Source organism: Mustela putorius, unplaced genomic scaffold, assembly GCF_011764305.1.
Source record: "Mustela putorius furo isolate JIRA1106 unplaced genomic scaffold, ASM1176430v1.1 tig00000461_pilon_pilon_pilon, whole genome shotgun sequence".
Classification (NCBI taxonomy): domain Eukaryota; kingdom Metazoa; phylum Chordata; class Mammalia; order Carnivora; family Mustelidae; genus Mustela; species Mustela putorius.
Window position 1 is genome coordinate 644249 of NW_025421390.1, and position 14339 is coordinate 658587.

Consider the following 14339-nt stretch of genomic DNA (forward strand, 5'->3'; position numbering starts at 1 on the left):
CCATTTTAAATGTGACATATTTATAGCTTCACTCTTCTTCCTTTTACCATTTAGTACGCTGTTATAAAATAGCTCTCCCACTTTGCTAGGGAGCATAGGGGCCCTTCATGGCAATGGCTATTTAGTTTCATTGATTATGAAGAGAGAGGAGAGAAAGGCTGAGAATAATGGCCTCGATTCCCATTCTCTCTTCACACAAACACATTTTTCTTCCACCCTCTGAGCGTCCTTTGGAACCCTCTTGGGAGCTGTGCTTGTGAAGGGCACAGCAGGAATGTGTGTGTGTGGAAGGGAATCCGAATGGGGCCTGTGTGACGGGTGGGGAGCAGCGCTCAGGAATGGTCCGCCGCCGTCTTGCCGCCGCCGTCTTGCCGCCGCCGTCTTTCGGCAGTTTGTTTCTGTGTCCTATTTTACTATTGAAAGACCTCACACCGGTGTCATTTCCTCCTAGAGCTAAAATGGAATAGTTTGAAAGTACACATTTATCCCTAAAACTTTGTAAATTTAATCAACCATCCTTCCTATGCTCCTTCATATTATACATTAAATTCAGTATTTGTAGAGACCCTCCTTTCTTCCCCTCTAGGGATTATTTTGCCACATTTTTTTTAAAGTTTGCTTTGCCTTTTTTTTTTTTTAAGATTTTTATTTATTTATTTGACACACACAGAGAGGGAGAGATCACAAGTAGGCAGAGAGGCAGCCAGAGGTGGGGGGGAAGCAGGCTCCCTGCTGAGCAGAGAGCCAGATGTGGGGCTCGATCCCAGAACCCTGGGATCATGACATGAGTTGAAGGCAGAGGCTTTAACCCACTGAGCCATCCAGGCGCCCCTATTTTGCCACATTTAATAAAAATGGTCTTCACCACAAAATTTTTCCCTTTGTTGGAAAAGTGCTAAAATTACAATCTTAGCATCTGGAGTATGGCTATTTTTTTCTTTTGTTGTCCTTTTTTTGTGGAATCTGGCGGACAAGGAACCAATGACATTTTGGAAGTTTAAAGAAGTCTTTATAAGCATAGAACACATTTTTTAAAAGAAGCTCATGGCCAGCTAAGATAAAATAAAATCATGACTAAGAAATGAAATTAAGTTCCAAAAATTTCAAAAGTAAAATATTTGTTTTTATATTATATACACATATATTGATAGTTCATTGAAAATTTTAATAACCTCACAGATTCTCTGCTTCCTCTTTCCCTCTCTGCCTTGGCAACCCCTTTCCATGGAAAAGGAAACACTGATGGCACCAGGGTTATCAGGAAATGCTGCTTATCTGCTATCCTGATGCAGTCAGCAAACCTGTGTTAAGAGAAAAAAAAAGCAGGAACTGCCTCCCTCTCTCCTCTGCTTCTGCATCGTCTCTTTTCTGTACGTGGAGCTCCCTTCGTTACCTGCACATTTAGATTGCCTTTGTGCACCTTCATTTTTTTTCTATAAAAAGAGAATAGTGTGATTAGATGATATATCTAAAATAGTTTCATTCACATAAATACATACACATAAATATGTTATTTCTCTCTTTTTGCATATTTTCATGAAGACATTTCAATGGCCACCAGACTACTGATTGGCTTTGTTTTATGTTCCCTCTACAGATTCTGAGTTGGTTTGTACAGATTTCTCTAGGACTAAAATATATTCATGACAGGAAGATCTTACATAGAGACATAAAAGCTCAGGTAACAGCTTGGAGAGATCAAGACAGAACTGATCTTTCGTTTTCTTGAAATATCTCCAACAACATAGCATTTTCTCCATTTATAGAACATTTTTCTTAGCAAGAGTGGAATGGTTGCAAAACTTGGGGACTTTGGTATAGCAAGAGTTCTGAACAAGTAAGTATTTTTAAAAATCATTTTCTATTTATAACAGCCAAAATATGTATTTTTAGGTATCATGAATTAAGATATTTAAAGTTTGGTTTCCAGATAATTTTAGAGAGCTATTTATATAAATTCATTAAATCATTCATTCATATGATGTTTTGCCTATGATTAAAATTTCCAAGATTAATCTTGGTATAATAGAAAGATAGTAGCAATGTTTTATAGTATGATATAAGTTTATCAAATGAGTTGTGACTGCATATGCATAAAGCTGGTGAGAATTGAGTGCAACAGGCAAATTCGCACATGCTCTGGGCAATATATTGATGCAACTATTTTGGAAGACATTTTGTTGGTAATAAACATCAAGAGTTTTTTAAATGTTCTCTTTGTTCTAAATGAATAGTTTGATATTTGGACTAATTTAAATGCCTAATAATTGGGAAATGGGTAAATTTTATAAAGCTTGGCACAAGCATATACCTGAATGTTACATGGCCACTCACATTTATGATTTTGAAGACTTCTTGATAATGTGAAAACAAACTTTGTTACATTAAGACAAAAATGGAATTTGGAATTTTAAATACTCTGTGATCACAACAGCTATATGAAAAATAGGCATGGAAAAAAAACAAGAAGCAAATATATCCACATTTTAATAATAACTATTTTGGAATAGTAAGATTCTAGGTAATTTTTTTCTTCTTTATTCACTCCCATATTTTCCAAATTTTAAGTCATGTCTGCATTACTTTGATAATTGGAAAGGGGGAACTCTTTCCACATCTAAGAGTTTTGTAATGTAACAATCGTATTTCTTTGTGAAGCCTTTAACCATAAATATTTGTTTATGTGTAGATTTTGGGCTGGTGAAGTATAAGTTTAAAAATCAATTTATTTTACTACTCTGTTATTAATATGCAATAACATATACTCCAATAACAAACCATGTTATTTTATTATCTAACATAACTTACTAGTTCCATGGAACTCGCTAGAACTTGTGTTGGAACACCATACTACCTATCCCCAGAGATCTGTCAGAATAAACCCTACAACAATAAAACGTGAGTTGCCAACGATTGGTTCAAAAGTCTCTATAAAGCGGGCAGATTCTTTCTCATGGTACTTTCATAATTTCATTTCCTTCACCTGTGAAATGGGGATCACGGTGACTGTCTCCAACCACCTCAGTGTCCCCTGAAGCTTTTGAACATATTTAGAAGAAAGACATTTCATCTGAAGACACAAGTGATAAATTGCAGTCCCTGTGATATGCATCTTTTTGATTTTTCATACCTTCCAAACACTGTTTAGCCTTACACAGGAAAGTGTTGTGGAGGGGTCAGGGAGAAAGCAATGAGAGTACTGGATTAGGAGCTAGGAGCCCTAGCCTTGGCCTGTCACCATGTTGACCGCATCATCGATTGACCTCTGTAGGTCTCAGTTCCCCTAGCTGTTAGGCAATTGTTAAAATATTTCCAGCTTTAAAACCCAACTAGTTTTGTGTAGGAGATACCAGAGCCTACTATCTCCTACACAAAACTAGTTGGGTTTTAAAGCTGGAAATACCTTAACAATACCTAGAAGGACTGAATTCCTTCTAGGGGTTAATTTTGCATTTGTTTTGGAAAGTACTCAAGGGATGTTTGGCTGTTTGACTTTGCAAGAGATAAGTGGAGGGCAGAGCCCAGATGGTAGAGATTTCTAAAAAGAGTAGTAAATATTTCTCTGCATAATAGAAAAACAAGCTTTTTTTTTTTTTTCCCCTGGAATAGCCTAGAATAATACCAAGAAGGGGTTTGGCCTCCAGTTGGGCAGGAATGCAGCTAGTATAGCCTGCGTGGAAATGGGGACTGTCCAGAGAAGCACCCTGGATCATTTGCATTGTTTTGTACTGACTCAATACTTGAGTCAACATTTAAATATGCTGACTTGGTGCTTTTGTTAATTGGAAGACCTTAGCAATAATCAGCTGGGTAGCTGCTGCCTGGTGGATCAGGAAACCAGTCCCTGGCTCACTGTAGCCCCCACCCCACATAGGGCATAGGAGACTTGTAGAAGTTTCCACCCAGTGCTGGAATGGACCACACTGGCTGGTATAGAGGGCGCTCTGGGACAGGGGAGGGTGTGGGCCTAGGGAAGACCCGGTGATTATAAAATTCTGAGTGGTCGTGGGAAGTGGTCTGTGAGTTTCTAGAAACTGTTAGGAAAACACTAGAAAGCAGTTGGAAATTGTTTCCTACCTATTCTGTAATCAATCTTCATTTCCTCAAGCCTTCAGGATGTCTCCCTCTGCTCCTGCCCACACTCAGAAGAAGTGTGGCTAAACAGTGGGGCTGTTTTCCTCACTTTACAGAATCCTTGTGTTCATTGTTTCATTTCTCACTGTATTTTCTTTGTTTTTTTTTTTTTTTAGATTTAATTATGCCTTTTTTATAAGATAACTCCTTATTACACCAATCACATAAAAGCACTAAGTACTGAAGAGCAAGCCTCTGGTCATACATTACAAGCACAATTTTCAATTTATTTAGTGCCAGATACTATGTTGTCTCTCTCTCTTTTTTTTAAATAAACATATAATGTATTATTAGCCCCAGGGGTACAGGTCTGTGAATCGCGAGGTTTACACACTTCACAGCACTCACCATAGCACATTCTGTCCCGCATGTCCATAACCCCCCACCACCCTCTCCCTATCCTTCCTCCCTATCAGCCCCTCCCCCTGCCCTGCTGCAACTGGGTCAGTTTGTTTTGTGAGATTAAGAGTCTCTTATGGTTTGTCACTATGTTGTCTCTTAATAGAGCTTTGGTTCTGTCAGTGGCTTTAAGAAGAATATACCTTCCTAAATCAACCAAATTTTACCCTTTGAATCAAAACAAATCCATGTTTGAGTCTTGCCAGCTTCCTCCAAATCGTTCAGAATTCCTTACATACCCACATTTCCTCCGAGCACATGAAGCGGAGGTAAACACTGAGCCCTCAGATTGTAGCAAAGTTAGTATATCTTTTCACTGCTAGGATTCTCACAAACTGTGCCTTGTTTCGATGTGACCCCTTACCTTAGTAGGACAAAGAATTGAAAAAGTAAGGATAAAAGCTGTAAAATTGTAAGAATACACAAATATCAGTCACTGTAAGGATAAAGACTTTAATTGAGAATTATGGCTATTTCTTGGCATGTGATCTCTTATCTTCCCCAGGGATATTTGGTCTCTTGGCTGTGTCTTATATGAGCTTTGCGCACTCAAACATCCTGTAAGTATGTTAATCATCAGAGTAATCTTGAATCATTAAAACTCTAAAAGTGAAATTAACTTTTGAGAGGAAAAAGGTTAATGTTTGGAGTTATTAGGTTGTTAAAAATCACATGGACAAACTATTAAGATGAGTGATCAATCCATATATACAGACATGGAAAAATGTGCAACTTGTACAGTAAAAAACCCAAGCTAAACAGCATATTTTCCTTAAAAGTCAACTGTGCACAAATATATAATCAGCGAAGGGAAAAGGTACGTGGGGTGAAGTCTGTAGGAAACCAGACACAATCTTCTAAGACCCTCTCCCAATGGAGTCACACAGGAGTCATGCTACTTTCTCCAGCAAAAGCAGTGACAGCACGTGTGAAAGGTTCTCACCCAGGGAAGCTCCTTAGAGACCCAGTGCTCAGGGTTTTGATGTGGAACTGGTCATGCAGGCGCCCTATGCCTGGCAGGTACCACGCTTCCAGACTCCCAGGAAGAAGCGGGTGTTCAGCATCAACCATATTGTTTGCACCATCAGTGTAGGCAAAGAGAGCCACTCTGAGCACTGAGGGAGCCGTGCGAACTCTCCAGAAATGTGAGTTCCCAGAAGCCAGCCAAGGGCCAATATGGTAAGGAGGCCTGTCTTTTTTTTTTTTTCTTCCTTTTCTTTCTTTCTTTTTTTTTTTAATTTTATTTATTCATTTGACACACAGAGAGAGAGAGATCACAAGTAGGCAGAGCAGCGGGCAGGGAGAGAGGAGGAAGCAGGCTCCCTGCTGAGTAGAGCCGATGCTGGGCTCAATCCCAGGACCCCGAGATCATGACCTGAGCCAAATGCAGAGGCTTAATCCACTGAGTCACCCAGGCACCCCAAGGGGGCCTTTCTAAGGAAAGCAGTCTTAAACCTGCTGTGTGAACACTTTTCTACACAGCTGTTATTATTGTTATTTATTATTACTACTACTATTATTGTCAAAGATCAGACAGCTAGTAATAGCCTGATTAAACCTGATCTTTACTGTGTCATCGAACGTTATGCTCATGTGTAAATCCATGGCCTCATACAATGGAAGATTCTCTGGTTAACGAAGAATTTTTTTTTTTTTAAAGAAAGATCAGAAAGTAGTTTAACATTTTTTTAAAAGATTTTATTTATTTATTAGACAGAGATCATAAGCAGGCAGAGCAGCAGGCAGAGAGAGGGGGAAGCAGGCTCCCTGCTGAGCAGAGAGCCTGATTTGGGGCTTGATCCCAGGACCCTGGGATCATGACGTGAGCCAAAGGCTTTAACCCACTAAGCCACCCAGGTGCCCCTGGTTAATGAAGAAGTTTTGAGGAAATGTTTTTGCTTTGTTAATTTAGAAAGCAAGGTGTAGGGGTGCTTGGGTGGCTCAGTGGGTTAAGCCGCTGCCTTCGGCTCAGGTCATGATCTCAGGGTCCTGGGATTGAGTCCCACATCAAGCTCTCTGCTCAGCAGGGGGCCTGCTTCCTTTCCTCTCTCTGTGATCTCTTCCCTTCCTCTCTCCTACTGTGATCTCTCTCTGTCAAATAAATAAATAAAATCTTAAAAAGAAAAAAAAGAAAGCAAGGTGTAAACTTTCATATTGTTATGACTTCAACTATGTAAACATTATTTTACTTTTTTCAAAATATAAGCTCTGTGCCCAATGTGGGGTTTGATCCCAACCCTGAGATCAAGCGTCACATGCTCTATGCACGGAGCCAACCAGGCACCCCAGTAAACATTGTTTTAAAAGACTAGAAGGAAATATACCCTTGGCTGACAAAATTATACATATTTACCCTGTTTGTAGCTTCCTCTTGCTTCCAGTTTTTCATAATGAACAAATATTATTTTCATAAGAAGAAATTGAAACTAAGAAAAGCTTGTTTTATATAACGTGGCATCACATTGTGTAACTGCCTATAATATCTACTCATCAAATATTATTTGATGAAAACCATTTAGGGTGGACCATAGTACTTCTAATTGAAGCCTTATAACGTTGTGTTTCAGTTTCGCTTTGTTTTAAGATTCAATTTCCACTTTTTTAATTTATAAAGTCCAGCTTGAGCAAAAGCAAAAGGATTGCTTCCCCAGGGTCCCTCAGCTGGATCAGGGAAGGGTGGTCAGTACGAGCACCCCACCCCAGTCCTGGGTGCAGGAATCTGAGGGTGACAGGCACAGACCCCACCCCCCCAGTGCAGGGGTGTGTTTCTGCCACAGGCCTGCCTGCGTGGGGGCCCTTCTGTTGAGCACCGGCTGGAAACATTGTTTTGTTCCTTGATACTACTTTACAAACTAGTATTCAGCGTTTTCTCTGATTTAATGTCACCATTCCTTGTCCTTTCAGTTTGAGGGTCACAACTTACACCAGTTGGTTCTGAAGATTTGTCAAGCGCATTTTGCCCCGATACCCACAACGTTCTCCTGTGACCTGCAAGCCTTGATATCTCAACTCTTTGAAGTATCTCCCCGAGATCGGCCGTCTATTAATTCCATTTTGAAAAGGCCCTTTTTAGAGAAGCTTATTGCCAAATACTTGACTCCCGAGGTGAGCTTGGAGATGATTCTGTGTGGATTTTGGCAGAGATTTTGGTTAGCAGGTCCTTGACACATGTGTTCCATCTTAGGTCATTCGGGAGGACTTTAGTCATAGCCTCACACATAAAGCAAGACAGTTGGCTTCTCAGCCTGCAGGGAAGGGGGTCCAAGGTAAGAATGATTTGACCACGTGATCAAAAATCATTTCTTACGTGCGTCACACACGGTGAGTTTTAATATATGGCTGACAACATTAGCAGGGAAATTCCACTAAATACACTGAACATGGACGTTTAAAATATATGAGCAATGTTGGGGTGCCTGAACGGCTCAGTCGGTTAAGCATCCAACTGATGACATGCCCCATGCATGTGTGTGCATGTGAGAGACACAGATAGTAAAGAAGACAAAATTATTAATTCCACTGATATTGTGAAATAAGGGCAGCGTGGCCTTAGTCATAACCCAATGTCTGAACTGAAAGGATGAGGAGGAGTAGAACATCTCTCCAGGAAGGCAGTGACAGGGAAATCTATCTACTGTCATAGAGACACTAGACTTGAGGTAAGTCGTCAAGGGAAGAAGAGTGACGGAGTCCCTCTGCTATGTGTGATTTGGTTTGCTGTTGTTATACATGGGTTTAGATTGAGAATGTTTCAAAGTAGGTAAGTGGAGGGTGAGAGAAGGCACACTGTCCACATTTCTAACAGAGGAAGGAAAGGAAAACAGGAACAAAGCCTGATGGTGGCAAACACAGAGATGTATGTACTTCATGGGGGCGCCTGGGTGGCGCAGTCAGTGAAGTATCCAGCTCTTGATTTTGGCTCAGGTCATGATCTCAGAGTCCTGAGATCAAGGCCTGGGTGGGGCTTGGCACTCAGCAGGGAGTCTACTTAAGATTCTCTCTCGCTCCCTCTCAAAAAAAAAAAAAAATCCTGCTCACACATTTCACACAAGAGTGTGGTGTGAGCGACAAGGCCTATAGCCCAAGTGATGATGACTACATGTAATTACTTATGCCATTATCCAGTGCATCCTTTTTCTATAAATGTAAGCATTAATCCCTAATTTTTTGAAAGCACGGCTAAATATACTAGAAATATGTGAGGGAACCCTGGATAAAATGGTTTTCTCCATTAAAAGACAATGCAGACTAGTTTTCCATACAGACTTCTCTCATTGGGTCTAAACATCTCAGACTAAAGCGACCTTCCTGGGTCACGAAAGGTCCCTATATTCACACTCTCATGAGCACTGATGTTAAGATGTTGCCATTTTAAAGGAACTGAAGTTGTTTTCTTTTGGTTCAATAAGATTCTGTGATACAGAATGCGAGATTCCAGGGAAAGTGTCTACCAAGATCAAGGCTATCAGAGCCATTTAAAAGGAAGGAGATATTGTATAGAAATGAAAAGAGACCCCCAGCTGGAGCTCAGAAGCCTGTATCTGTAAGTTGTACTAACCCCTTCCTCTGGTTTGTTAGCAGGTGTTATGTCCTACAGACCTACATGCACATGTTCCTAGGATATAAGCCCATTGCTTTGGAGAACACTCGTTTTGTCCTTATGAGCAAAATCACTGTGCACTGAGCATTAAAGGGGTACTCCATTGGACAACTCCTAGTTGTATTTTCTTGGAAGTATCCCATGTTCTAGTTTTAGTTTTCCTACAACTCAAAACCTTTTGATTTCTTTAAAGAAATAAGGTTTTTCTAAATAGAGTAAGTGAGTCACATTGCAGCAGAAAACGGGCTGCATTTCATTCCCTTAATTCTAACGTGTTCTATATAATTGAGAAATTTTTAGTATATAGTCAGGGTGATTTTTTTCCTAGAGACTCTCTAGGCTTAGTTATCTGAATCCACATCGACAGAGCATAGAACCTCTTAATTCATGCTAGTGGAATGCTTCTGGTATATAAATGATAAAATGGCTATTGTCTCTTCATTGAATTGTATTTCTAAAGAAGGTTATGAATGTATGATTAGAGGACTATTAGAGGACTAAGTGTTTACTTGTTACATAGACATTTTAGAAAATGTGGAGGTGTATAGATAGATTTTGAAACTATGAGTTAAATTACTGCTCTTTGTTTGATAGACTGTGGTTTCACTTACATTAAAGAAATATGAAAGTCAGGTAACCTGGCTGGCTCAATTGGAAGAGCATAGGAATCTTGATCTCGGGGTCGTGAGTTTGAGCCCCAGGTTGGGTCTAAAGATTACTATAAAAATAAATAAATAAATAAACTTAGATTCCAGGATGGATTAAGTTACAAGAACAAGTCTGATGTTCTCATTACCACTTGGGATTTTAAGGAAGAACCTAAAGAAGCTGTTAATTTCCTTCCAATACTTTTCTCTATTTCTAGCCATTTTCAACAAATAGTTAATAGTACCTTGTTTGGGGTTGTATACAGGTAAAATTGCGAAACTAAGAAACATACATCACACTTTAAAATATTTTTTAAAATAAATATATAATTTTTGTCTAGACTAAGAGATCAAATTTAATACATTTAATTTAATGTTTAAAGAAAACTATATGAAGTTGCCCATTTAAAAAAAAAAAGATTTTATTTATTTATTTAGAGAGGGAGCACGAACAGAGGGCGGGGAGAATGGAGGAGAGAGTGGACTCCCTGTTAAGCTCAGGGATCAGATCTCAGGACTTGATGTTCTGGATCTCAGAACTCTGAGATCATGACCTGAACTTAAACCAATCTGAGTAAAATGTTTAACCGATGGAGCCACCCAGGTGCCCTGAAGGTGACATTTTTTTTTAAGTTAAAAATGATCCAATATCTACAATTCCATAGGGTTCCTCTAACATATGTAGGAACCACACAGCATTAAAAAGAACAAAGAACATAGTGTGTTACTTCTTCACAGTGAGGAAACCTCAGGGTAAACCCTTTGGTTATTTATATTTCCAGCCACCAGTTCTAGCCCTTTCCAGTGGTTTGAACTTCTTTTTCTCTTTTGTTATGTAGGCAGTTGTTCTGGCTGCTGTTGAATTGGCCCTAGTTTGCTAGTTAGCAACAGGGTCTTGGCTGGTTTTCATCTGTTAAGTTGGTCTGGTTCTTATCTCATAACTCAGTGGCCTCACTTAACTCTGAGACAATCGTTTGTTTCTGATTCTCCTCCTGTTATTCTGTTCTGGTTGGGAAGGGCGATGAGGTGTAGCTTGGGGCCATAGCTCATATGCCGTCACAGCTGTTAAATGACTTTCCGCATGTTTACTTGGGAAGAATGACTGAATGAATCAGCATAGTCTTTCCTTCAAGTCATGATGACAACTCATATTTAGTTCATCAGCACCTAAAAATGTTACGAATCCCCAAATTTGTGACTTGTGCAATAACATTTATTCTCCCATAAAGTACAGCAAGATGTAAAGAAGTTTATAAAAATAGAAAATAATAATACTGAGTTTAGTTTCAGAGCTTGGGTTGAGTGTGCACACTTCCTAGCTAAGCATTTTTGGTAGACCAACTACGAAGCACGCAGGATTCCTCTTCACACCGTAGTAAGATTGTAAACTACTATGCTACAGTAGGACTTGCACTTCTAAAATATTTTCCAGTTCTAGGATTTGGGGATTCTAAGATTATTTACTTTGAAAAATGAGTCTAGAGCAAAAATGACAGAAACACACTTACAGTGCCTTGTTTTAGCTGTGGTCACTATCACACTGTCAGTTATTATGGATTTTAATTTTGTGTCTTCAAAAATCTCTCCTCTTCTTTTTGATCCTTCAGATAAAAATGGTAGAAAGGCCCAAATTTGCTGCAATGCGTGGACATTATGACTATTATTATGCCCAACTTGATGTGTTGAGGAAGAGAGTGCATGAACCAATTTACCACTGTGTTCCTCAAAAAGATTCTGGAGTTGAGAAGAATTATAATCAGGAAGAAAGCCATAGTCCATCACCAGGTCAATGGTAATGTTAGAGTCTAACTTGAACTTTGGTCCTCTGAAAATATTTTGCTATACCAACATTTATTCGAAAGCCCTCCCAATTCTCCTAAAACAAATAATCCAGGAAGAATTTCCAACTCTTCATCTTGAATACCAATTCACAGTTCCCTTGACACTGTGTCATCTCAAATCTGATGTAGCTTATCTTCTTATTCATGGAGCCATTGAACCGTGAGCAGAAATTCATACTCCTGAATTTTTCCCATTTTTTTTTCTTCCTTCTAGTAAGTTCCACCATCTGGGAGGAAGAAAATAGTGGTATATATATCATTTTCCAAAGAAATGATTAATATTAATCCATAATAATTGAATTACAATCAAGTTATTTAAGACATATTGAAAAGCGAAATATCTTTCATTCAGTATCTATTTTCTTAGGATCTTGCATTTGTGTACCAGTGTGAGGACCAGAGGTAAAGAAATGGGTACCATCTTGCTCTCAAGGAGCTCAGAGCACAGTTTATAAAATGGACAAGCAACTGGGGTGGTGAGGCCATTGATCAGATACCTGCCCAAAGCGTGAGAAGAACCTGGCATAGGTTTTTCTTTTCCCCTCCAACACATTGTAGACCATCCTGTCCTGAAGGAAAAATCACCACATCAGAATATTTTTCTGTTTGATCTTCTCCTGTATCCCCAATTGGCACAGTTCTCTTTGCTTCCTTTCTTTCTGATTCCCAAGTAGGCATTTTGTAACTGTGAACTATGTCTTGAATTCGGAACTTTCAAGCCACCGGTGAACTGTGAATCTCATTAATAAATCTCACAAATAAATAAAATCCACTTCTCAAATTAGTGCCTACGACTAGTAAAAATTCCTACACCAGCTGAACATTTTTATTTTCTAAGGTCTGCGGAATACCTTCAGAGGAGATGTGAAGCCCAACAATATAAGCTGAAAGTGGAAAAGCAGTTGGTAAGTAAAATTCCAGTTCCGAGGGGCAATCAGGAATTTCCTGCTCACAAATACTCATGGGTCCTTCCTTAAGTCAAAGTGCATTCCACACACAGGGTCAAGACCACGCTCGACCTTCTCCAGTTTTTAATAGCTAAAGAGGAGTAATGGAAATGTGCTTGAATCAGGGTGTTGGAAGCTTGCTTTCTTCCTGGGCTCTATCACTTGCTGTGTGACGTTGGGCAGGTCATAGGACCTCTCTGAGCCTCAGTTTGCTTTTTATAAATGACAGTTTGGAAATAGATGAGCTTCTGAGGGTCCCCTTCAGTGTTAAAATTCCTTGATTCTATTTTAGTAGAATTTCATACATTTCTTAAAGGTGACTATTGTATTTTATCCAAAGTGAAATTTACCCTTTAAGTGTAGTGTCAGAGTTCTGGGGCTGAAGGAGGCCGGATGTGCATTCTATTTCTCTTACTCTGGTTTTGGACTGCTCAAAAGCTCTAGTTCTATTCCCCTGCTTAACCTGATGCCCTAGAGCAGCTCACTTTCATAGAACTTCGGTTTCACAAATTGTAGTTTAGTAGTTCAAAAAATGAATAGAGGTGTCTCACATGGTATACATGATAAACAACAGAAAGGGTTTTACTAATGTTCTTTGCTTTTTAAACATGTCATATTGAAATTAAGAAAATTCTACTGCCCGATCCCCAACAGTGAATCTGATTCGCGATACAATTCTTATTTAAAGGAAAGGATCCAAGGTGAAACGAGAGGGAATTTCTAAAAGGCCAGTATGCTTTATAAATCCTTTCATTCCATTGACAGGGTCTCCGTCCATCTTCTCCTGAACCAAATCACCACTGGAGACAAAAGCGAAAAAATGATGGAGAAGAGCCTCGATTCCAGGAGCTGCAGATCAGGAGAAACAAAGTGATGGAACAGGTTAGAAACAGTCTGATTCCAGGTCTGCCAGGGTCCCCGCACCGTTGTCTCTCGCGCTGCGTGGGATATTACTCGTAGCACTATGCCTGAGCGAGGGCCCTCTTGCATAGTCCTCGGACACACTCGTGGGAAGCGCCTAGTTTCTGGGGATACAGAGATGTGGAGTTCACTTCCTCAGAGAACGCAGCAGAGCGAGGGTCATAAAGCTTTTGACCTCGGGTTGATAAAGTAACTGTCCACCATCACCATTTTTGAAATCTGTATTCGTGTCTGAGGGTCGCCTTAAGAAAATTTAACAAACCAGGTGGTTTAAAACACCACAGGAAAAAAAAAAAACCCACAGAAATGTATTGTCTCCCAGTTCTGGGGGCCAGAAGTCCAAAATGAAGGCATCAGCAGAGCCCCGTTCCCTTTGAAACCCGGAGGGGAATCATTTGCTTCTTGCCGATCTTTGACAATCCTTGGCTTGTGGCTGCGTACTCCGCTTGCTGTCATCCCGTGGTTGTCTTCCTCCAGGGACACCCGTGGTATTGGATTAGGGCCCCATTTGACTCCAGTGTGACCACATCTTAGCTCAACTAGCTGCATTTGCAATGACAGTGTCCCCAAATAAGGTCATGTTCCGAGATACTGGGGGTTAGGATTCCAGCGTATCTTTTTTAAGGGGGGGTACCAAGTTCAACCTGTGAAAGTAGAATATATAAAGGAATTGTATGTCACGGACACATTTTGGGTTTTATATAAAAGTGAGATCACTGAAAGCCCCCTGTCACTCCCAGGGAGGGAAGGACCGCAGCTGAAATGTAAGGCAGGTTATCATCTTTAGGGACACTGGGGTTTCTAATTCTTACTGTTGATCACACAGTCTTTAAATTCTTAGGCTGTGTAG

The 14339-nt window shown here is 39.9% G+C and overlaps 1 protein-coding gene across 3 annotated transcripts in view; it reads left to right on the forward strand.

Moving 5' to 3' along the window:
• Positions 1-14339, forward strand: part of NEK5 (NIMA related kinase 5) — a 72202-nt gene that overhangs the window by 16369 nt on the left and 41494 nt on the right. For all 3 annotated transcript variants that reach the window (XM_045080566.1, XM_045080564.1, XM_045080563.1), the window contains exons 5-14: positions 1598-1681; positions 1767-1837; positions 2812-2898; positions 5039-5093; positions 7438-7638; positions 7718-7799; positions 8943-9076; positions 11388-11572; positions 12460-12526; positions 13334-13450. In XM_045080566.1, coding sequence (XP_044936501.1) covers positions 1598-1681; positions 1767-1837; positions 2812-2898; positions 5039-5093; positions 7438-7638; positions 7718-7799; positions 8943-9076; positions 11388-11572; positions 12460-12526; positions 13334-13450 — 1083 coding nt within the window. The remainder of the gene's footprint in view (positions 1-1597; positions 1682-1766; positions 1838-2811; positions 2899-5038; positions 5094-7437; positions 7639-7717; positions 7800-8942; positions 9077-11387; positions 11573-12459; positions 12527-13333; positions 13451-14339) is intronic.